At 50.7% G+C, this 22,618-nt stretch overlaps 1 protein-coding gene across 3 annotated transcripts; it reads left to right on the forward strand.

Moving 5' to 3' along the window:
• Positions 1–4,756: 4,756 nt before the first annotated feature.
• Positions 4,757–22,166, forward strand: PKIG (cAMP-dependent protein kinase inhibitor gamma). 3 transcript variants are annotated; one of them, XM_062642246.1, is made up of 4 exons: positions 4,757–4,775; positions 10,310–10,376; positions 19,968–20,125; positions 21,236–22,166. In XM_062642246.1, the coding sequence occupies exons 3-4, from the start codon at positions 19,975–19,977 to the stop codon at positions 21,313–21,315; spliced, it is 231 nt and encodes a 76-aa protein (XP_062498230.1). In that variant the 5' UTR covers positions 4,757–4,775; positions 10,310–10,376; positions 19,968–19,974; the 3' UTR covers positions 21,316–22,166. The 3 variants fall into 3 exon arrangements, with proteins under 3 accessions (XP_062498230.1, XP_062498229.1, XP_062498228.1); XM_062642245.1 differs by lacking the exon at positions 4,757–4,775 and adding an exon at positions 4,853–5,072; XM_062642244.1 differs by lacking the exons at positions 4,757–4,775; positions 10,310–10,376 and adding an exon at positions 16,169–16,411.
• Positions 22,167–22,618: the final 452 nt, after the last annotated feature.

The following is a 22,618-nucleotide window of genomic DNA, read 5'->3' on the forward strand; positions in this document are numbered from 1 at the left end:
GGGCCTCAGATCATCTCCTGCTTCCCTGTCAGCAAGACCCAAGCAGTCAGTCGTGATCAATTTAAGTAATACTGCTCCTGCTGCTCCTTCTCATGCTACAATCATGTTTAGCTCTTTCTGTATATGACCCGTCTTCACAAGTGAAATGAACCTGTTTACTTAATACTTGCATATTCTCCCCCTGAATATGTCCCTGACCTGACAGAGATGTTGCTATTCACCCTGCCTCCCAAACAAGAAAGCTTTTACCAGTGGGATGACTTTCTGATGAAGCATGTGCTGGATGCATGACCTTTGTGGGTTTATAGAGAAGAAGCTTCTGGATTCCTTTAGACAAACAAATCCCTTACCCAGCAGGGTTTATGCTTGGTTTGTAGCCTTTGTATTGCTAGCCAGCTGCCGCGCTTTCTCCTATCAGCAGCAGGTAAAGTGCTTCTTGTACAGAGTGTGTAAGGGAGTTTGTAACGGGCTTTGGGACCCTTTGGGTAAAAGGCGGCATAAGGCAGAGCTGTCACTGACAGACAACTCTGGCTTGCCATGAGATCCAAGTTTGAGACCTGCTTGTATTTGTGGCAGCAGCAAAGAGGTAACTGTTCAGTGTCTTGTTTTGCAAGAGCCCTTGGACAGAAGGATTTCTGCAGAAATGAAGGATTAGAGGGTGTGTGTCCATGCTGGTCCTTCAGCAAAGGCTTTGAACTGGCCTTTGGAGACAATTAAAAATATTTTCACTTTTCCAAACTGAATTTCTTAAGGAAAAAAACCCTATGTTTGCGCTTAGACTCCATCCTATCTAGCCCAGGCTGGATAAAACCTTTTGGAGGTGTTTGGCTCAGCAGAGAGAGGAGATAAGTTCTGTGGGAAACAGTGGCTGCAAAGTGGGAAGGGATGAGCTCGTGGAGTGAAATTGCCCAGAAGCCAAGCACCGCCAGTTGCTTTGCAATGAAAAGCTTTATCATCTCTGCACAGATTACTGCAGCTAAAAATAGCCCCAGCTCAATGTAAACAGTTTCTGAGCGTGCTCTGCCCTGCTGGCATGTCAGCCCCACACCAAGCACCGTGCCAGCAGCCACAGTGCCTGTCCCAGTGCTGAGATGGGCTCCCCACTACCAGGCCGGACCCTCCGACCCTGCCCGCTGAGAGAGGTGACCTGGAGGGGTTTGCTAATGAGTTTAGCCTCATTACAAGCTTTGGTTTGTGTTTCACTTGTTGAGGAACCTTTCTGCATGAACAACTTCCATAAAAACAAAATGGGTGTGAACACCAAGGCAGTCACCCAGTCACCCAGACACCCTGGCACCCACTGTCTCCTCACTAATCAAGAGCAAACCATGTCCTTCCTCTGACAGCAAAGAGTGGCTAGTCACTAAAGCTGCTTTTACCCATTTCTCTTCTTCTCATAAATCTCCAAGTACAAGCTGGTACTTGATGGCTTAAGACGTCCACGCTTCCCTTCGGAAGACCAGCAGACCACAGAAATATGTTGTGTAGGGTTTTCGATCAAAGGCTTATTTTAAGTGTTTGTTTTGGGGGAGGAAGTCTGGAAAAAAATCAGGTTGTCACATTTTTTCCATGCGTATCTTGTGCCACTCCACATTTCCTTGCAATCTTGATGACATCAAATGACACGGAGAGCTCAATGCCTGGGAAATGCAGCGGGAAGCTGCTTTTACGTGAGGAGGCTTCATGTGAAATCAGCGGGCGATTGCAGCGTGCTGGCAGCACTAGCCTCTAAGGGAAGCGAGTCTCAGGCTGCAACAACATTCAGGTCAGAGGCGGGTCAGATCCTTCTGAAGTGACAGCTTGTCTCCTTGGGCTTTGGAGCTTCCCAAGAGCATCCTTTGTGTTGGTGGGCTCTGTTGCACTGCAGCACTGCTTCAGGGGTCAGTTTCTTTACGTTAGCATCCTCAGGAATGCTCTCACCTCATTTTGACACTTGCCCTGTGAGACTGCTCTGACTGTGTCCCTCCTCCAGCTAAAGGCTGACACTCACCCTATGGGACAGCTTCTTGTTCTTCCTTGTGCCGTGCTCTTTTGCCCTGTGCTGCTCCAGAGCAGCAAAAGTGGCACCCGCAGCACAGGCTGCAGGACCATCTCTTCCCTTGGGTGTTGCTCTCTGCAGCCCACTCTGTGATGCAGAGCTAAGAGAAAAAGCCACAATTCTCTGCAGACTGACTGCCTCGTCAACAGCAGCAGCCACCAACAGAGCAGTCAAACCTCCTGTTGTCCAGAGTGGCAAATGTTGTTACCACCAGACCACATAGGACAGCCCAGTATAATGCAGATGGATGCAACAGGCAGCAAAATCCTCACCAAAGACAAATGTGTTCGTGAAATAAATGCCGATTGTGAATTCAGCTGAATCAGATGGCTCAAGGCTGTAACACTATCTGTCACATGCAGCATGCCATCCCAGGCAGCTGTAACATCTTCTCGCTATAGCAAGATAAGGACTGCATTGATTTCTAACCCACACCTCTGGGTGAACATCTTGTAGCTTTTGAAGCAATAGGATATGAGATAGTGAACCTGAGAATGAGCTAGAAGTTCAGATGGATTTCTGGAGAATAACATCACCTTTCATTTAATATTAATGTGTTAAGATTTCAGGCAAGCTTTTTGTCATCTTAGGATTTATTTTTTTCTCCCCTGGGAAAGAAGAAAAAAAGAAAAGCTCTGAAGAAAATCTCAAACTGCATTTTTCTACTTAAAAAGAGTTCCAATGTAAAACATTTAACCACTCCTTGTAAGGGATGGTACTGGATGAGGAGGTCACTGGAAGGACATGAGAGGAGGATGGACACTTTGATGGATGCTTGGGGTGCTTGTTCCCAGGACCAGACACACAGGATTGAGAGGTTTGAATAAGACAAGACATCTTATTTTAAAAGCACATATACTGTGCTCCCAGCTTTCCAAAGTGCTCTGTTGTTGCCATTGCTATATATTGCCTGCTTTGGAATGGTGCTGGCTACACGCTGCCAAGAAAATGACTGGGCTGCTAGTGTACCATTTGCATCCTTACCAGATTTGGCCTTCAAACCCCACAGTCGTGGCTTTAGTGTAAAGCTGTAGCCTGGATCCCTTTCAAATACAAGCTGGAGTAAAGAGAAAACTGCAGTTGTGGCCGAGCCAGCATAGCACTCTCCTGGAGCTGTACTGGTCCCTTGGCACAGCATGGCAGAGCCCTCCTCCCTCATGGCATCTCACGAACACAGGCAGGATGAAAGTAAGTTATTACTTACTTTCGGGTAAGTAGTAACGTGACTCAAAAGTACTGGAAAGGATTACTTTCTGCCAAATGATACATCTCAGAATATCAAACTGGCTTCCCAGGGTTGGCTTTGAAATAAAAATCGAGCTGAACCAGGAGGCAGAGCTACATGAGGTCAGTTTGGGGATGCACTGAGCACAGGTAGGTTTTGCTCCACTGAGGTCTGTTCCCCTTCCTCCATGCCTCGGTATTGTTATCAGAGTATTTCCTGCACTGCCTGCTGCTTTTGTTGGTGTTTTTATCTCTTCCTGCGTGCGACAGCAGGGGTGTGGGTATCTGTCATGGCAAACAACACGCTGTCAGGCACACAGAGATCCTGGCTGGAGGCAGTGAGGCCACCAGAGATGGAGTAGGTCCAGCTGCACATCCAGTGCCAGGGCAGAGGACAGGCTGGTGCTCCTCACCAGCAGTGAATGGAGCCCATCTGTCATGGGAGAGCTGCAGGATGGCAGAGATGCCACTTCTGTGTGTCTGGTGCTCAGCAAGACAGGGGTTGGGATAGCCAAATCCTCCTGGCTCACACTGCTCACTTTGAACACAACCTAAAATAAAAGCACATCTATCTGAAGCAGGGACTGGAACAGGTCCTTGGCAAACACTCTTTGTGCTCTCCAGTTGAATGATGCCACTTCTCCCTCTATACAAGGCTGAGGATCCCAGTGTCCTTACAGCAGAGACAGAGCAAGTCTTTCACTCCCTTAAGTAAAGCAATCAGCGCTACCGAGCTCTGTTCCAGCACAGTGTTCGGGCAGCAGTATACACACACCCTGCATGCTTATACACCTTCTCACCACACTGGTGGGGTTGGGTTGGGACAACAGAGACCTGGCACTGCAACCAGCTTGTTCTTTTGCATACCACCACCTTTTGGGGTGTCCAAGGCTGATGCTACACAGGGGGCTGACACCACCATTCCTGAGCCCCTGTGGTGCCAAGAACAGCCAAAACTTCCTCTTCTGCATTGGCCCTGAGCTCGCCGAGAGCTCCCATGCTGTGAGAAGGGCAGACACAAAGGCATATGCTTGATATGCAGTACTGAGTGCCCTAAACACCTTCCTGGGACCTGTCACCAGCTCAGCATTTCACCCCCAAATAAGGGTGGCAGCCGGGGAAAGATGAGCTTGGCTTTTACCCCATGGGAGTCAGTGTAGAGAAAAAGGAGCTCTAAAAAGATACAGACCTACTTTTTTCTTGGGAGGCACCTTTCCAGTGCTATACCTGATAAATAGCCCAGGGCTGCATGGGGTGGGATGGTGGTGCCTTTGGCCAGGCCCTGATGGGAATGGTGAACGGTGGGATGTAGTGGGGACACATATCTGAGTGATGCACCAAAGAAGGCTGTGGAAGCACGGGGTGGGAGGAAGCACCCTGCAGCAAAAGCCTCAGCACCCAGCATCGAAGGAAGGATGTTTGGGCACATGCAGCTGCCAGGAGATGGGGTTGCAAGGCGAAGCTAAACAAAGATAGCTGCGAAGAGGAAACAGATCCCTCCTGCCGGTGTAAGGTAGGAGCCGAGCGGTAGCTGCTTGACATCATCAGAACGAGCATTGGATTACAGCAGGCAGGGACTGACTCGGGAGCGGTGAAAAACACGCCCCTTGGCCCCAGAAGTGCAACTTCATTTAGCAGCTCCCAGTAGAAGGAAACTGCAAGTCTGAAACTGGCTGTGACTCCCCCGGCCAGCTTGGCTGCTCGCCTCGCTGGGCAGGGACACTGGGAGGGTGAGATCCAGCCTCCGGCTCTTCCTCAGCAGCGGGGCCACGTAACTTGGGATTCGAGAAGCAGCGGGAGCCGGGTGGCTGTAAGTAGGGCTGTGCGTGCTGCTGCGGGTGCGTGGGGCTGGCGATGGGCTGGGGCGGTTGGTGGCCAGCAGACCTGTTGGCAGCACAGCAAGGGGCTGCTCCTCTGCCGCCCGAACGTGGGAGCTGGAGCCCCGTTACAATGGGGGAATTTGTTTAGTTAACTTTCACTGTGCCGGCTGGGAACAGCGAGATTTTTTGCTGCCCATAGACCATGGGCTGAAAAACTAAGCTGCATCCTGGTTCCTCTGTGGCTGGGAGAAGCGGTTTGTAGGCTGATGGCAGGGAGGTGGCTGCTGTTTCACTTGGAAAATCGTGCAGTTCAGGACTTGCTGCGAAGGGGTAGCAGGGAGAGCAGGCTTGGCAGTTGGAAAGCACAAAGGACCGCGTGGATCAGTGACCCCCGTGGGGATTTCTGGCCTCATTTCTGACTTGTGTCCATTTATTCTGAGCAACTCCTGGAGGGAATCCCTTAGAGCACCGGGGTGGCTCTGTGCTTGCCGGGGAGTAGATGCCAGCCTGTGGGACAGGCGCCCAGCATGCTGTCGGCATGGGGCAGTGGTGTGAATCCATCCGTATGGCTTCGGGAGCTGCAGGGCTCCCCGTCGAACTGCAGGCACAAGTGAGAGTGGCAGCAGGAACAGGCTCGGAGACTCGCTGGCATCCAGCTTTCCAAGCAACTGTTTTAAAAGGCAAAGACTTGGGATAAAAAAAGAACTGCTGTGTGGTGGTATTCTCAGGAGGCTTTGCAAATTCTTCCACCTTGGAGCTGGTGCCTTTCTCTCCTTTAGCTAGATTCCCCTAAGCAGCTGGTAGCGAGCCGTAGTGGTGAGCTTTCGCATGCATGTAATGCCTTGGCCCCAAAGGGGTGTTTGGGAAACGTTTCCTTTTGCCTGGATGGGGTAAATGGTTCTGTAGAACAGGAGCCAAGTATAGCTGTGAACCCAGAAGCAATGCCCTGGGTGGCTGGGCTGGTGGCTCAGACGGGGGGGGCACACTGGGTCAAATGCAGCAGGGATGCTGCAGCAGCACGGATGCTGCAGCAGCACAAGGGTGAGAGGAGACTCGTGGAGCAGGGATGGCTTGACTGGGTGGCAGAGACCCTCAGACCTGGGCTGCCTTTTGGCAGTGAGGCCAATGTGCTTGGCTTGGGAGCAGACCTTGGCTTCGGAGACTTTTGGCTGGAAAGGGCCACAGTGCCAATGCATAGCCACCCAACTGAGAAACTGTCAGGTTTCCGCTCTCGTGGGGGATAGTATTTGCCAAAGAAGGATGCATGGAGAGATCTTCAATGGCTGCATTCATCTATGGCATAGATGGAGGTTAAACTGCCAGTCACAAACATGGATGCACCAGTAGTGCTTAGCATACCTCAAGGACAGAACAGGGTGTTGAGTCCTGCAGACATTGTTCCACGTGGATGTACAAGTGCCCCATGCTATCATTTTTAGGGATGCTTTCCAGAGGGTGCAGACCAATTCCTCAGAGAATTGGAGACCATTAAATATAGTGCATAGGCTCCCAGTGTAGGCAGTTTGGTCATGAAGAGATGAAAACCCAAGAGTGTCCATAGCCATGCATCTTCCAGCCACTGGCATTTCTGTACCAAAGGGCTGATTCTGAGGCACCGCACAGGCACAGAGCAATCTACAATGTGGAGTTTTGCTTTTTACCTTTATCCTCTTTTTTTTCAAAGCAAAGTAAATCTACTTTTGAGCCCACTCAGAGGAATACCCACAGGCACACACAACCCTGCCGCTCAAAATAACTATGGAAAACATTTTCCAAGGTGCCAACAAGTCCTGATCTCCCACATTTCAGAGCCTGCAGCATACTGCTGTGCATTAAACCCTCCAGCCTGTCTGGGCAACCAAATACCAGCATTGTTCCTACTTTACGTGGGCTACACACAGAGCAGATGATTTTCCTGGGCTCATACAGGTCTGTGGCAGAATCAGAGAGGAATCTACAATTCCAAAAGGAGCAGCAGAAGCTTCAACAGAGCTTTCTGTTTGCTGTTTTATGCCACCACATTTGGGTCTCTCCCATTTCCAGTTGTTTCTCCACACTCTCAAGGTTTCCCTTAACATCACCAGAGCTGTATGTATGAACCGATGCAGAAAACGCCTTTTCCATTTCAGTACCTATTTTAGAGATAATGAAAGGGAGAAAACCCCCATACTTCTAGTTGTCTCTAGCCCACCAGTAGGAAAACCCAAGCCATAAAGGGAGCTGCTCCCAGAGCTTCCCAGCACCAGCCAGGGAGAAGGGAGCTTTCAGCTCTTGGATGGACTTTGTCACAACAGCAGTTGGAGAAGCCAAGACATCGCACCAGGACAGAGCTGGCACGCATAGCATGATCAGGAAAACCAGCAGTTGGCCTATGAACCACCTGTTCCCCTGTCAGAACCCTCATTCCCTTCAAGCCTGTGGTGATACCTACTTTACACACCCCTTTCTGGTTCACATGGCGAGGTCCCAAATGCTTCCTTCCCAGCACAGCCCCCGTGCTCTCTGCACAGCATCTCCACCCCAGCTTTCATGCAGGCACGTTGCCAGTCAAGCCGCTGCCTCAAGAACTCCCCAGTGAGCACCACAATGGCAACTTCCGTTGATACTTGGGATGATGTAATGAGCCAAACATATCCCCACCGGAGCGTCATTGACTTTGTTGGAATTACCGCTTCCTCTAAGTGCGATTCATCTGCGGTGCTCCTTGCCCCAGGATACTGAAACTAAGAGCTCAGAAGGCAGTTTGATGGATATCAAGTAGTTATCTTGGTAACAAAACAATCCTGGGTATGATTAAGAGGTTATTGCATTTTAAGGATTGTAAAACCTCCTGGTTCAGAGTAACTAGTGACCTATGAAAAACATTCCACTATAAGGTTTTTTGTACCTCTGAGGCCAAGGATGCTGGGGACAAGGCACCAAATGAGGCAGCCTTAGTCTGCTGTGGGAGAACAGGGCTCCTGTTCTGGTCAGTGATGGGTCCAGCCTCTTGTTTACCCAGGAGTCAAGAGATGAGAACAGCCTTATCCCTTCTGCCATCACCTTGCTTGAAAACAGAAAGGATTTCCTCTGGATCAAAAGCAGCACCAGAGCAGCTGTTGTGTAGAATAATGCTGAATTCTGCCAAGAAGTATTCTTGAGGGTTTTTTTGTGAACATATATTCATTTTGAAGCCATGCTAAATTAATTTTGAAGCCATGCTGAGGGCACCGGGTTTGCTTTGGGTGTTTGTCCCTTTTAGGTAACTGTGATACCATGGGGTAGGGATGCATAGCAATCCCATGAACATTTCCACAGGGATCTCAAAGTGATCCATGCTACCTTGATGGATTACAGGACTAGATAAAGAACACTTCACAAAATCTCCTTAAGTTGCTTTAGCCCATCCTTAGTCACACAGCATGGGTTAATCTACCACCCTTAAATCCCTGAATTCTATGTGGGATATTGCCTGGCCTTTGCACAGTGGGGCCTTCAGAGCTCTGCCCATTGCCTAGGACTGCAAAAGCCAGAAGAGGTTGAACTTTTAAGGATAGAGCAAGGGGCACAGCTTCAGATTTGAAGATTCCAAATCCCCAAGCAAAGGCTGTGGAAGAAACATCTGGTCAGAGCCAGGGCTGTAGGGCTGGAAAGCCAAAACCAGCTCCTGAAGAATTTCTGTCTCCAAAGATCAGCTCTTCTTTTGAAAGACAGAGAAAATGGGGGTTTCCTCCCACATCCCATCAGGAACAGGGCTGCTCAGTGATAACTTCTACTTTAGAGCATCATTGCTCCAATTTGCCTCAAGCCTCTCTTGGCAGAGGGCCACGTATTTGGAGATATTTTGCAACACATCTGAAGCGCTGGAGGTTTAACTGGGCTGCAGAACACAGGAGCCAGAGCAAGGAAGGAAGGGAAAGGAGGAAAATAAAGACTCATGGATTTCCAAAGTTGCCTTGCTTTCTTCCTTCCTGCTTTTGTTTGCTTGCTGGGTGCCCCAAGGGGGTGATGTATATGCCCAGTGTTATGAGAATACTGTTTCTTTTCCTGTCCAGTGTTTCCCAGTAAGCACCTCACCGTAAATGGGGTAAACACTAACAAAAGTGTATTGTTAAATCCCTGTGCCTTTGTTTGGCTCCTGTCAGGATCATTAGTATTTTCCACTTCTGTAAACCTGTCATCTGCAGCTCTGAAAGTGCTTTACAAATATTTGAGGCATCTAGCAAGGGGAGCAAGTATTAATAGCTCCATTTAACAGATGGGCAAACAGAAAGCAGCAAGTGCCCTGTCATTGAAGCAGGGCCAGAGCCAGCAAGTAGTCAGCTCCATAACTTGGGAGTTTAAAAAGTGGGTCATAAAAACAAAGGCTGTAGATCTGTCGTGCATCGGAAAATGATGGGGAATAGTTCCAGTCAGAGCAGCGCTCAACCCAGATGGACCAGCCATGAATTGCTGGGTGAGCTACTGCTTACATGGTTAAATGGTTTATCTCTTGCTTTCTGTTCTGCTAATATTTGTCCCTGGGATGAAGTGAAAAAAGCACAGTCCATGATGTTCCAAAAAGCCTGAAAGCTGAAACAGCTGCTAAAATAAGCAAGTGTCTTGTTGGCTGGGCTCTGCAGGTCAGGAGATTGCAATGCACCCACAGATGTTAAGGCCACAGAGGAAATGGCTTTGAGTGGGGCTTGGGGACAAGAGGAGAAGGCACAGCTGTGCACAAACAGCAGAGAAACCCAAGGGCCCAGCAAGGCAACCAAAAGCACCAGATCAAACTTCCCCTTTTGCCTCAGAGCCTGATCTGGAAGTTTCACTTCTTTAAAGGGCAGTGGAGCTGCAAACCAACATTCATGTGTTCATATATGCCCTATGGTCCCTCCATGGTGCAGGTCAGGAGACACAAGTTGCTGCAGTTCTCCCCAGCACACCTACAGGAGGTCAACAAAAGCAGAAGCAAAACCAAGGAGAACTCTGAAGCCAGTCCTGGCTGCACTTCTCTTGCTTTCAGATACAAGAGGCCACATCTTTAATAGCACAAACCCTCCTGAGAAGGGGCCATACAACCACCACCATCCGTAGCCCTTCAGTCCGTGTCTCCATGCTCACCAAGACAGGCTCAGACTGAGCTCTGTCAAACCCCACATCCCTTTTGCTGTCCTAGTCACAGGCAGTGGGAAAAGCAGCTGAGCTTTATGCTTCCCAACAAAAGCACAGATAGTTTTCTTATGCTTATTTTCTGTTCCTTCTCCAGAAGTTGCTGCATCCTGCGTATGAAACTCATTTGAAGTCATGTCCAGAAGGAAAGTCAACTAAATCAGGTAGGAATTCACACTATGGACTGATATAACATATTCAAAGGGAGATATTACATAAACAGGAACGGGGCCATTTTCCTTCTTGTTTCATAGGGTCACTTGACCTCCTTCTGTACTCTCAATTCCTAGATGCTAGAAAGCTGTTACAAGGTGGGGGGGGGGGAATAACAATTCTGCCATAATGACTTTCCTGCAGTCTATTCCACACTTACAGCAGTGTACTTGTCCCAAGCCCTGTTCCAACACTGACTACAGGCAGTCCCTGGTGCAAGCAGTGCTGCAGAGCCTCTCCCCTGCCAGTGATGGGGATGTGGTGTGCAAATCCTGCCTGCATGTTTCACATGAGAACGGCTTTTTCTCCTGTGAATGACCATGTAAGTGAGGTTTTCCTGTGCATGTAGGGTCAGCCCAGGCAGATCCAGGGAACCCCCAGAGCTTGACCTTCTGTGGCGCTTGTGTAAGTGGGAGATCCACCAGCTCATGGTCCTTTCCATTGTCTCACTGCCATGGCCCCTGCACTGAGAGCATCTCCTCAGCCCTCAGATCGTTTCACTGCTTTCTCTTATTCCTGCACCAAGCATTCCCTTATTTGGAGCTGCCTCAGTCATATTGTTTGCAGATGTGGCCATACAGGATCTCAGGACTCTTTGGTGCATGTAGACATTCCTCCTACAGGTCTCTCAGGGCAATTCATCCCTTGTATCCAGCACCTTTCCCATGCATGCTAGAAAGCCCATGTTCTTCTACGCCCAGGCTGCATTTCAGTGGACCATAAAATAGTTGGCAGTTCACTTCCTTAGGACCCTTTTCTGACAGTATAACTTGCAATGATCACTGAGCATCCCCAGTGTAATCTTACAGTCATGTCTCGAGCACCTCTTCAATTCGTGTCTAAATGTCACATCCCTGGTAACATCTGTAGACAGATTTACCCTGCCTGCAGAAAGGATCAGAAGTTGCTGTCACCTGAACTAGATGTACAAAAATTCTCCATCCATCACAGAAATACTCAGAGAAGGGGGTGTGCAGGCCAGCACTGCTTTCTCTGCCCAGGTAGGGCTCCCAGCCAGGTAGCACAGCCAAAGAGACTCCAGATTTCAGTAGGTAACAGCCAAAAGGGCTTAGCTCAGCCACCTCTCACTGCCAGCTGTTTTTAACTCCTACACTTTCCTTTTCTATCATACATAAAGCACTAATAGCACTATTCCCCCATCCAATCCTTCTCACAGCTCCCAAAGACAGAGTTTACCCCTATTCCCCCCTTCCCAGCCCCTGGGGTGGGAGTCCTGCTGGTGGCTTTCTTCTGTGCAGTGGGATGTGTGAACAGGGCAGGCAGCTACAGGGAGCAGAGCTGAGCCTGGTTTTGCTAATCAGCCTCATTCCACACTGATGCTCTTAAGAGTTGCCCTGGTTATTTATAGGCACTGCTGGGAGCTGCCAGTGCTCTCACACCTTCTCACTCAGCCCCTTACATCACACAGAGGCAGAGGGACCCTTTGGATGCTGGATGTGAGTTCCTATGAGATTGTGCAAGCCTGAATGAGGAAGAGCTAAGGCAGGTGGCTCTCAGCTTCACACACTCTGTGCTGAGCAGTGCCTCCTCAACTAGCAGCAGCCAAAACTGCATAGTTACAGCCTGCACAACACCTCCTCCAAGCTAAGCTCCCTCCGCAGCTATGTGAGCACTGCTTTCACACAGCAGCAGAGCTCCACACCTCCAATTACAAACAGAAGCTGGACAAAACTGCTCTTTTTCCTGCTAGACACAAAAATAAAGACCCAGCCTTTCTTACCTCTGTCCTTGTAGAAAGTTCTTCCTCTACCCAGAAAGAGTGACTCCATCAAGACCTGCTATCATTTCACCTCCCTTTTATACTAACAGGGGCAGCTCTGCTAGAAAATACCCCCAGCTGCATCTCCTCTGCAATTACTTGATTTCTTCTTGCCCAGGGAAGCCTGGAAGGTGCTAGGGATAAGCATCCCTGGCCAGGAGTTAAAGGAGGGTTTGAGTAGGTGATGTTCAGTGTGTTGGTGTGATCAGAAAAGCTATGGGACCACCAGGGAGTTTCAAGGCTTGAAATGAAATCCAGCAGGGCCTTTTCTTCCTGAATTATTCTGGGGAAGGCAGGGAACCCAAGTGTGAAGGGGATCCTCTTTGCAAAGGAATCCATCCCGTGGCCTGGCTGTGATGAGGTGTCTGCAGATCACAAGCAGGGACAATACATGAGTCTTCCTGGAACATGCCTGCAACAGCAGCTGTGGGGCTTTTGCAGCTGAAGGGTTTAAAGTGACTGCTCTGTGGTTTGTCTGCTTTGTAAGTTCAGGCATCAGCAGATCCTCCCTCCACACAGTTGTTGGGTTTGTTCATGTAAAAAGAAACTGACAAATAAAAGCAGTTAAATAATAAGTTGGGAGAAAATAAAACTAATGGAGAAGGGACTCATAGCCTCATACTCCTTACAGCTTTGAAAGGGACTCTGCAGGGGACCAGAGGGTGCTGGCTCATAGTGACGGGTGTTTGTGGCCATGCTGGGTGACCACGAGGGGTCTGGCTGGCTGCTCTTTGCTGGATGCAGAACACCGTGTCCAGCCAGTGCGAGCCTGAGGGCGTGCTAAACAGGGAGTAGAAAGGTGCCAGTTTTCTGTGTCCTGAGCGTGCCTTATCCCACCGTGCCACCCCATGCCTTGGAGGGATGTGTGTGCTTCGGAAGGGGGGGTGTAATGGAGTGCCCTGATTTATTAGCACCTCAGAGCTGTGGGATGTGAAAAACAAGCTCGACCTGGGAGCAAAACAAAAATACAACTGCTGTCACGGCAACTGTCTGCAGATGCATGAAGAGACCAATTATATCCATTAATCAACTTACTGAGAAGCTGCAGAAGAGGCTTAAGCTGCAGCTGAGGCTCGGTGCTGAGGGGAGGGAGGAGCAGAGAGCTCCATCACACCCTGGTTGCCAAGGCAAACCATGATTCCTCCTGTGGCAGAGGATTATTGGAGCAGATGCTCAGCACCTATGCGCCACGGGGACTGGAAGAGGGGTCCTGCCTGCTCCAGGCATGGGGATGCATGCAGGCATGGCTGCATGGCACTGGGCTGCCATCCTGGTGGACAGACGAATGGATGGACAGACAGCTCCCTCCTACACATCCTGACGCTAACAGGATGCTGGTGGTGCTGAGCAATCCCCTCCACCTCCCCCATTCCTCCCCAAGCCTTCCCCTCTCCCCTGGGGACCGCAGCAGCACACACAAGCACTCGCCCTACCCCGGTGCCAAGGGTCAGCTGTGATTTTGAAATCCGGCTGGAGCATCTTACATCAGCCTGCAGCCGGGTGCTGCTGGGAGGATGTGGGGCAGCAGAAACACTGCAGTGAGGGTCCCTGGGGATGTGCTGAAGGCCAGCAGGGAGGGGAGGATGTTTGGGGTGCTTGGTAAAGCTAAATGCAAGGTTTGTGACGTTGTAGAGGGATCAGTCTAAGCTTAATCTTGAACCTGAGGCTAAGCAATTAGCTACCAGTTGTACAGGCATTAAGTGATCTTTATACTGTAAAAGCAGGGATCTGTTTACGGATACAGAGCCTCAGTCCCACTGTTGTATCTGCTCTCCCCCTCTGAATTACAATTTTCCACTAAGTCTTAGAGAGCCCTGGAAGCTCTGAACCTCCCAAAGCACTGCTGTGGCTGGAGATGCTGTGATGTCTGCACTGGCTGAATTAACTATTTAGCAGAAGAGCCAGAGGGTGCAGAGTTGTTACAAGGAATCCCACAGCAAAAACCTTCCAAAAATGCCACATGCCTTACTCAGCCTTGACATCTCTTCACCACTGAAGTGTGGTGAGGCTTTTCCATGCTGTTCTCACTTGGAAAGAAGTTGCTCAGCATGCGAGATGGACACACATGTCCTGGTAGGAGATCGGGCTGCTGCCGTGGTCCTGCCTGTTTCCTCACCCAGCCGGGAAGCTGGGGCTCAGCAGTTTGGGGCACAGTAATTCCAGCCAACAAGACCCATTCCCACCACATTTTGGGGAGCACAGACCCAGCAGGGAAGCTCCATGCCTGGTGCAGACCCTGTCACCAACATTAACAATACTTGTTGCGCATGTAGCCACTACCAGACCGAGCTCCCAACAGAGCAATTCCAGCTTCTGATGCGGATCTAAGCTCTAGTGCATGGGGGTCACGAGCAATAGCGAGGCCTTTAAGGCATGAGCACAGGTCTAAAAATACGCTGTAACCCTGATAACACCATTTCAGAGCCCTCCTCCTTTGATGTGCAACCGCTCGTGCATGTTCCCAGACAAGACCCAGTGGAAAATCTGCTGAAATTCCAGCTGGAAGTTGTCAGAGAGTTGGTGGAAACCCCCCTGACCTCAAGTGCTGGCTTCAGCCCTGTGGGATTTTTTTCCCCTCCTCACTGGATGTGACTCTCCCAGCAGGAAACCTCGCGGCAGAGCCACAGGGAGCACAGAAATCCCGGTGCTCCCGTCTCTGTGCTCTACCAGGCCCCCCTCTGCAGTAAACCAGCTTACACTGTAAATATTTCAAAAGCCCAGCAGGGCTGCTGAGTGTGTTTTGCTGTTGTTATGGATCCGGCCCCAGCAGGAGAGGGCTAATAATAGTCACTGTACCCTGGAATGAAAGGGCAAGGGGCAGTGCACAATGCGGAGAGCTTGAAGGCAGACTGTAGGGCTTCATGCATCGGTCCCTGCAGGCTGGCAGTGAATGGGAGAGAAGTGAGATGTGATGCATGAGCAAAAGAGGGGGTCAGAGCCCTGTTCAATGGCAGAACTTTGACATTTTACCCCAGAAACCCAGCAAGGGTTAGCTTGGATTCATGTCTTTATGACTGCAGAAGTTGGGGGGGCAAAGAACAGCGTTAGAGCCTGTGGTGTGACACGAAAATGGGAAAGCATGTCCCTGACTAGGCGGTGGGAGAGAGGGGCCAAGAAGGACAACAACATCCTGGCCTGTATCAGCACCAGTGTGGCAGCAGGACTGGGGCAGTGATTGTTCCCCTGCACTGGGCACTGGTGGGGCTGCAGCTCGAATCCTGTGTTCATTCTGGGCCCCTCATTACAAGAGAGACATTGAGGTGCTGGAGCGGGGCTGGATAAGGGCAGCGGAACTGGTGCAGGGCCTGGAGCACAAGTGTGATGGGGAAGGGCTGAGGCACCTGGGGGGTTCAGTCTGGAGAAGAGAAGGCTCGGGGGAGACCTTATTGCTCCCTACAAGTGCCTGACAGGAGGATGGAGCCAGGAGGGGCTGGGCTCTGCTCCCAAGGAACAAGGGATGGGACAAGGGGAAACGGCCTCAAGCTGCACCAGGGCAGGTTTAGATGGATCTGAGGAACAGTTCCTTCCCCAGAGGGTGCTCAGGCATTGGAACAGGCTGCCCAGGGCAGGGCTGCACTCACTGGCCATGGAGGGGTTCAAAAGCCGCGTAGACGAGGCCTCAGTGCCATGGGTAGTGGTGGCCTTGGCAGTGCTGGGGCAGAGGTTGGAGTGGATGAGCTTAAAGCTCTGCTCCATCCCTGCTGATCCTGTGGGTCGGTACTTACGGCATTCTATGACTCCATGACCTCCAGCAGACCCCGCAGCGGTTGGTCCCAACGGCCGCTGGCACCGGGCAGGCGCAGGGCTGCAGCCGGCAGCAGCACCCAGGACGTGTCTGTGGGGCTCCTGCCCCGCGACGAGGGTGCCCTCGGGATCTGCTGTGGTCACAGCAGGGGCCGAGGGGCAGGTCCCCTCCTTGGGCAGGTGTCCCAGCGGAGCAGCAGCCCCCAGAGGCAGGGAGGCCTCTAAAGGATGGCAGGGAGGTGACTCAGGCTTGGTTAAGCCGGGAGCCATTGCTGTGTTTAACCTTGGCACCCTCCTCACAGCAGCCCAGTTTGCTGTGCCACAAATGTCTGAGCAGGGGATTAACCTGCCCTATGCCCAAACGTGTGACAGATGCCACGTGCAGACGGACAAAGCTTCCTCTCACGTAGAGACTCCTTGCAGTGACTGCAAAGGCGAGTTAGGTAAAGAGGAAAGCAAGAGGTAAGAGAGGCAGAGCAGAAAGCAACAAAGGAGGCGGTGGAGGGGGAGCTGGCTGGATTCAGCGCAGCCTGCGGATAGCCACCATCGATACAGAGTCCAAAAATAGCCCTTCCTAGCCAGAAAAAGCTTACAGTTTAACCTAGACAAGGGACAGATGTAGCATGGTGCAAAGGGTTTCCTTGAAACTGGAATCTGGGGCTGGGTGTGACTGTAACATCCATCCGATCCCCTGGCTGCTGGCTTGGGTCACAGGGCTTGTGTTTGCTCTGCAGGCGCTCGGCCCTGCGCTGAGTTTAACCTGTCCATGGTGTTTCCAGGTCATTTGTATTGTTCCAGGCCACTCTTGTATTATTTGCAGTAACTTTGCTTGTGCCCGGGATGCGTGCTGTGGAGAAGCAGGCAAGGTGGGAAACGGGAATTAAATGCAGGCTTGTCAGTGGGTCTGAGAGGGGCACAGGTTGTTTTTTTTGGGGGGGAGCACAGGAGCAGAGGCAGCTCTGGGGATGTCTGGTGGCTGTGGCAGCTTGTAAGGGGCTTCCTTGCTTGTGGCCAGCTGCCCTTGACAGGCAGCCCCATGCTCCCGTGGCGGAGGGGGCACAGCCTCCAACCAAGCAGCACAGAAAAGCTTCCTGAGGAATGTGCAGCAGGTCCAAGCCCCGTGCCAATGGCCTTTGTCACCATGCCACGCATCCCCTGCCCCGTCCCCGCCGGCTGGCATGCCGCACCAAGGGCACAGGGACTGTTTCTGATGCCGTCAACAGCAAGGAGGAAAGGGAGGCAGGAAATGACCCTCTGGGGACAAGTTGAATCATCTCTTTCAAGTGCCCTGGAAACCTTTGTGCAATGTGTTTGTGTGCTTGCCGGCTTATTCTCACAATGCCTGGCAAGAGCCGGCGCATCATTCCCTCCTGCTGGCCCTAAGGAGCATGAAAATCAAAGGTGGGGAGCCACTGCGTGATGCACCCCCCTTTGCACCCCCTGCCACCGCTAAATGACGGCCCATGGTGACACACTTTCAGGTCCACGTGGGAAAGAGGGAAGGTGGTTCCTTTCTTGTCCCTGGCCGATGTTAAAAGATGTTTCCGCTGACTAAAACCCCACTGAACTGTTCTTCACTTGCCTGGAAATGTGGAAATGCTCTGTGCAAAATGAGGTTTCTCTATCAAAAACTGAGGCCTCCGCTCCCATCACCTCCTCAGCCCAACAGCTTCCTGGAAACAGAGGCTGGAGCGTCTCTGCCAGCAGAAGGGGATCTGCCTTAAAGGCTTTTGAGAGCTGCCACCTTGAAAATCCTGAAGGGACTGCACACGTTTGTGAGCTTTGCTCATACATCCGCCCCTCTCCAGCTCTTTCCATGGAGAACCAAAGGCAGGAACCTTCCCAGCCATGGAAATAAATAAATCAGACACGCCATCTCCTGGCCACCGAGTTTGGAACCCTAACCTGACCGAGTAGGACCTGCTTCTGCACACTTGGGTCCTATTTTTAATCACGATCCCACCCTTCTTCCATGTGATGGGGCATTTAGTCACTTGGCACAATGCTCCTGCAGCTGAGCACATCTGCTGTTGGCAGCTGCATTAAGGGACAGTGGGAAAATGCTGTATCCCGGGGGCTGGTCAGCTCCTGTGTTCCAGTTTGTGGTGTCTATCCTATGAAGTAGGTGGTCCAGCCTTCAGAACAGAGCACATCAGCTCTGGATTGACCTTACGGATTTGGAGATGGATCCAGGCTTTTGTGGACAGCTCTTAGGGAAGCCTTCCAAGTCCATATGACACCTCTCTAGCAGCTACAGAAGGTCTGGGCTCCAATGAGCCCAAGGAGGACTTGTCTGGGAACAATGGAAAAGGTGCTTTGCTCACTGAGATCAGCGAGCCTGCTGCGTCCCGAGCAGACACCTCATCCTGGGAAGGGCGCATCTGGAAAGGAAGGAGGGAAGATGAGGAACAACAACAGCTGGGATCTCTTCCTGGGGCAAAGGATGCGGTTTTTACCCATTTAACAGGGGCTAGATGGACGCCAAGCCCTGGGAGGAGATTTGCTGGATTTGGAGAAGCGAGTTCCCCTGCGAGGTCTGGGGGGACCAAGCCCCATGTCTCACCAGTGAGCTGCTGCCAAAAGAGGAGTTTCTCAGGCTATGGAAATATCACACTGGGTTTATGCAGGTTTGACGTTACAGCACCCTGCTCAGTCTCAGGAATGGGGGGAATCGAACCTCTTTTTTCCTGGCTATTGCATCTTCACCAGCATCTTCTTTCTACTGCCACAACATTGGAGATTATAGAGTGAGGAGTGGGATTCTTGCCCAGGCTCATGGTCTGCCAGCAGATTTCCCTGGTAGGAAGATCAGTATTAAGCAGGATTTGTACAGGAGGCTGAGCAAGTTTCTCAGTGGGTCATTAACCCCAAGACACAAAAGCAAGTCAATGACAAGAAGTTGAGGTTTTTTCATTACACACAAGCATTTCTAACTGGGACCTCCTTCAAGTATTGACAACATCAGCAGAGCTAAAGGCATTTTTTACAGACTAAGATTAATCTCTTACTTCCATGTAGAAAAACAAGCTGAGTAAACAGGAGCAGGAACCAAGAGCCTCAGGTCTCCGGTGCAGAGGCAGTGTGTGCTCAGTAGCTCTGTGCCTGGAGCCAGGCAGCCTGCGACACATTCCCAAGCTGCTGAGGTCCCTGGGCTCTGCGTGCTGGCAAGTTAAACCACCAGCTAAAGTGAAAACCCAACAACTCAAGGACTGAACTAAGAGCTGGCTCGCAGCAGAGCTCGCGTGTGACAAGTGGCCGCTCCGAGCCTTTCTTTGTGCTCTGTGCTTGGCACAGACACAAGGTTGGAGGGAAGGGATGCAAACATCTCACAGAAGGGCTGATTTTCACATGTTAAAGTGCTTATCTGAAAGCACTACAGCCCAGCACTTCCTCAGTGACATCCAACAACCAGTGGAGGCCAGTACTGATCCAAAGCCCTCTACTGAGAAAACACTCCCCTGCTCTCCAAGCTTTCCACTGAGTAGTCATCAGAGCCCTGACCATTTCCCATTACAAATTCAGGCTGGATCCTCACCCCATCCCCCGATGCAGTAAGCCAAATCTGGCCTCTGCTCAAAGGTCCCGTGGCATTTTGAGGAGAAAGGAGGGCTTTTTCTGTAATGGTTTTGCTGTAGGAAAAAGCTGCTAGCCAGTGACCATGCAGCTCTTAAAGAAGGCCAGGAACTCAAAAGGAGAGGCAAATGCCTTGTCTGACTTGCTTTGCAATGGGAAGGTAGAACAAGGGCCAGTAAAGGCACCTTGGACAGATCCTTGTTGCCTATCTGCCCTCACCTGACACGGTGTGTCACCCAGCACCATGGGTCACCCCGCACACTGCCCCACGTGATGGGTTTGATATCTGAGATTTTGGTAGCTGCTGTTAGAGGAACCGGAGCAGAGTTACAGGGACTATTTTTTCATGCAGTAACTTAACTCCACAGAGTAACCTAACCTGGAGGGAGCCCTGAGTTGAGGCTTGCTGAGCATCCTTGACCTCACAGCTGTGTTTTCTCCTCAGCAATGCAATGGAGGTAGAGTCCAGCATGTACACTGACTTCATTTCCTGCGATCGGGCCGGTCGGAGGAACGCTGTCCACGACATCCACCAAGATGCAACCACCGTCAGCGTGCGCAAGCTGACCGAGGACCTTGGTGACCTCGCCGTTGAAGGAGCAGGTGAGTTGCTGCAGATACCAGTAAGTCCAGATCCCAGCACACAGGCTGGAAGGGCAAGGCATGAAATGGCAGAGCAGCTGAACAGTGCTGTCACTGAGAGCACCAAACAGATGCTCAAGAGGAACATCCCATTCCTCGCTGCATCAGTGCCTTCATGCTTGCTGGGAGACTCACTGGGCTGAGGGGTTCTTAGAGTAAATGGGATGGTCCCAGGGTTCCTGGCACATGGGCACTGCACACTCCAGCCAAGGTCCTTTGCTGGGTTGGTTTGTAGAGGCACTGATGCAAGAGCCTTCCCAGGGCAAATTACACAACAGGTATATAAAAAGGCTTTATAAAAATCAAGTGTGGGGCAAGTTGTGGTTTGCTTTCTCTTTGCTGGTTGGGTTTGGTTTGTTTTGAGTCAGCCTTCAAATAGTTCCACAGTATTTTAAATAACAAGAGAAATAATTTTAACCACCACCAGCCATCTCCAGATCTTCCCCTGTAGCCCAAACACAGCAGCGGTAGCAGCCTGCTCAGTCTATGCCAGCCAGCTGACTACAAGAAGCATGAGTCCTCTGCTCAGAGCACAAGCAAACCAGCCACTCTGATTCCACTAATGAGCAGCAAAACGTACAGCACCACTGCAAAGACCAGACTCAGGATTTGCTCTTGCTCTTTTACTCCTCCAGCCTACATCTATAACTATAAAACCACCATAAAACACATTTTCCCAACTGTACCTCTTTCAACATGCCCATACTAGCATTTGTCCATCCACCCATCCGCAGTAAGCACAAATTGGAGCTCTTCTAACAGTGAGCAACTGAGGCAGCTGCCAGGCTGTCTGGCAGACTTTCCTGAAGCACTTGCAAGTTGCCCTTACAGGTTAGACAAGGAGAACATATCCCTGCCCCAAAGCTCCCTCCTAGCATCACCAGATGGGTTGAGAAGTGTTTGTACTCCAACAACATGAAGGGAGAATCAATATTCTAAGCATCTGGCCACAGATGGGTAGCGATAGGTTTTCAGGTGGCAGTTAGAATAAGATCAGCTATAGCAATTACTGATCACTTGTGTCCTCAGCAGAGTGTAACAGTGCTTTCTTCCCAATGCTCCCTTCTGCAGAAAGCCAAAGTGATGCCACTTCTTCTGAGAACGACCCAGGAGCAAGACCAGAGGGGCAAGAAAACAGCCCTTCCCCATGACAGTGTACAGGGGGTGGGATGGGCAGGAGGAGGGCCATCTTAAACAAGTGTTTGCTATTGAATCTGCGGGCAAAAGCCGACCTGGAACAGCAAGTTGTCAAATGCCTCTGCTGCAACTGTTTTTGTTTAGAGAGCTACATGATGCTGTACAAGGACTGGCACCTCCAAAAGACTTCTGCTCCTATCCCTAATGACTTAGAGCAACACTGCCGTGGTTGTAGTGCTATGAGCCATTCTCAAGATGCCTTAGCTGCAATTTTCCCCTAGGGGAAAAAATGATTTCAGTAATAATAAACACATCAGACTTTCCTGTCCAAGGTACCTTCCTCCTTTGCAAATTTAGATTACTATTTATTCTGTTTCCGTAGATTAGAAATGTAGACTATTGGTTTTTCTAAGCCTCATCTGTAACTTAGACCTGACCTGGCCAATGGACTGTCCATGTGGCCTCTCGTCAGGGTGGGCAGTGGGGAAGGGACTTGGCCAGTCCCTCTGCCTTCAAGTCAAGCACCATTCACCTGTGCTGCTGCCGCTTAGCATCAGGAAAGGACCAAAGCACAGCTCTGTGTGGATGAGCTCCACCTACAGACGCAGCAGCACCAGCCACAGGCATCTTTTCCTTTGGGTTTTAGCATTTTGAGATATTGTTAAGGGGAGGGGAGAAACATTTTGCTGGTTTGACTGTTGAAATTCAGGCTTAACTTTGCAAACTGTTAGCTGAGATGATCTCTGGTAGGATCTCACACCATTTTCTCTTTTAGGAGACATGTTTTGTGTTAAAGATGGTTTGATAAAACTATATAAGTCGTTGGAATAAATAACACAGCCTTCAAGTACTGAAGGTGGGTTTTTTTCTGCCTGGATGTTTCCTCTTCCTTTATTTTGCCTTGTAGCTGATAGAGCTGCAGCTCAGGGTGGTTACACCAGCTTCCCCTCGTAAGGAGATACGGAGCTGTGTTACAAGCCTCTTCCCTTTGGGTCTGCGAAACCCCATGGGTGTGCAGCACCCAGATGGAAGCAGATGCAATTGGGCACAGAAAATCCTAAAAGTCTGCCCCCCCATTCCCAACTTTGCTGCCAGGCAGCACCTTTCCCATGGGTATCTCCACATTACTACCGCAGATAGCCAAGCAAAGGCTGGCTGAGCACTTGGCCAACTGGTCCAGACACCAGCAGAAGTGCTGCAGGGAAGAGGTGTCTTCACCCAATGTTTCACCCAGCTGGGATACAGCTATAGCCCGGCTGGGGTCTATGGCCAAACACAGGCACACAGCAAAGCTGGCCTGAGAAATACTTTCCACTG

This window comes from Pezoporus occidentalis, unplaced genomic scaffold (genome assembly GCF_034315485.1).
Source record: "Pezoporus occidentalis ecotype Australia unplaced genomic scaffold, CSIRO_AGI_Poc_V1 ctg70, whole genome shotgun sequence".
Classification (NCBI taxonomy): domain Eukaryota; kingdom Metazoa; phylum Chordata; class Aves; order Psittaciformes; family Psittacidae; genus Pezoporus; species Pezoporus occidentalis.

Coding starts and splice junctions, on each gene's coding strand:
- PKIG (XM_062642244.1), top strand. CDS start 16,275: ATGTCTGAGCAGGGGATTAACCTGCCCTATGCCCAAACGTGTGACAGA. Junction 16,412..19,967: donor GGTAAAGAGGAAAGCAAGAG/GTAAGAGAGGCA, acceptor TTTTCTCCTCAG/CAATGCAATGGAGGTAGAGT. Junction 20,126..21,235: donor CCTCGCCGTTGAAGGAGCAG/GTGAGTTGCTGC, acceptor TCCCTTCTGCAG/AAAGCCAAAGTGATGCCACT.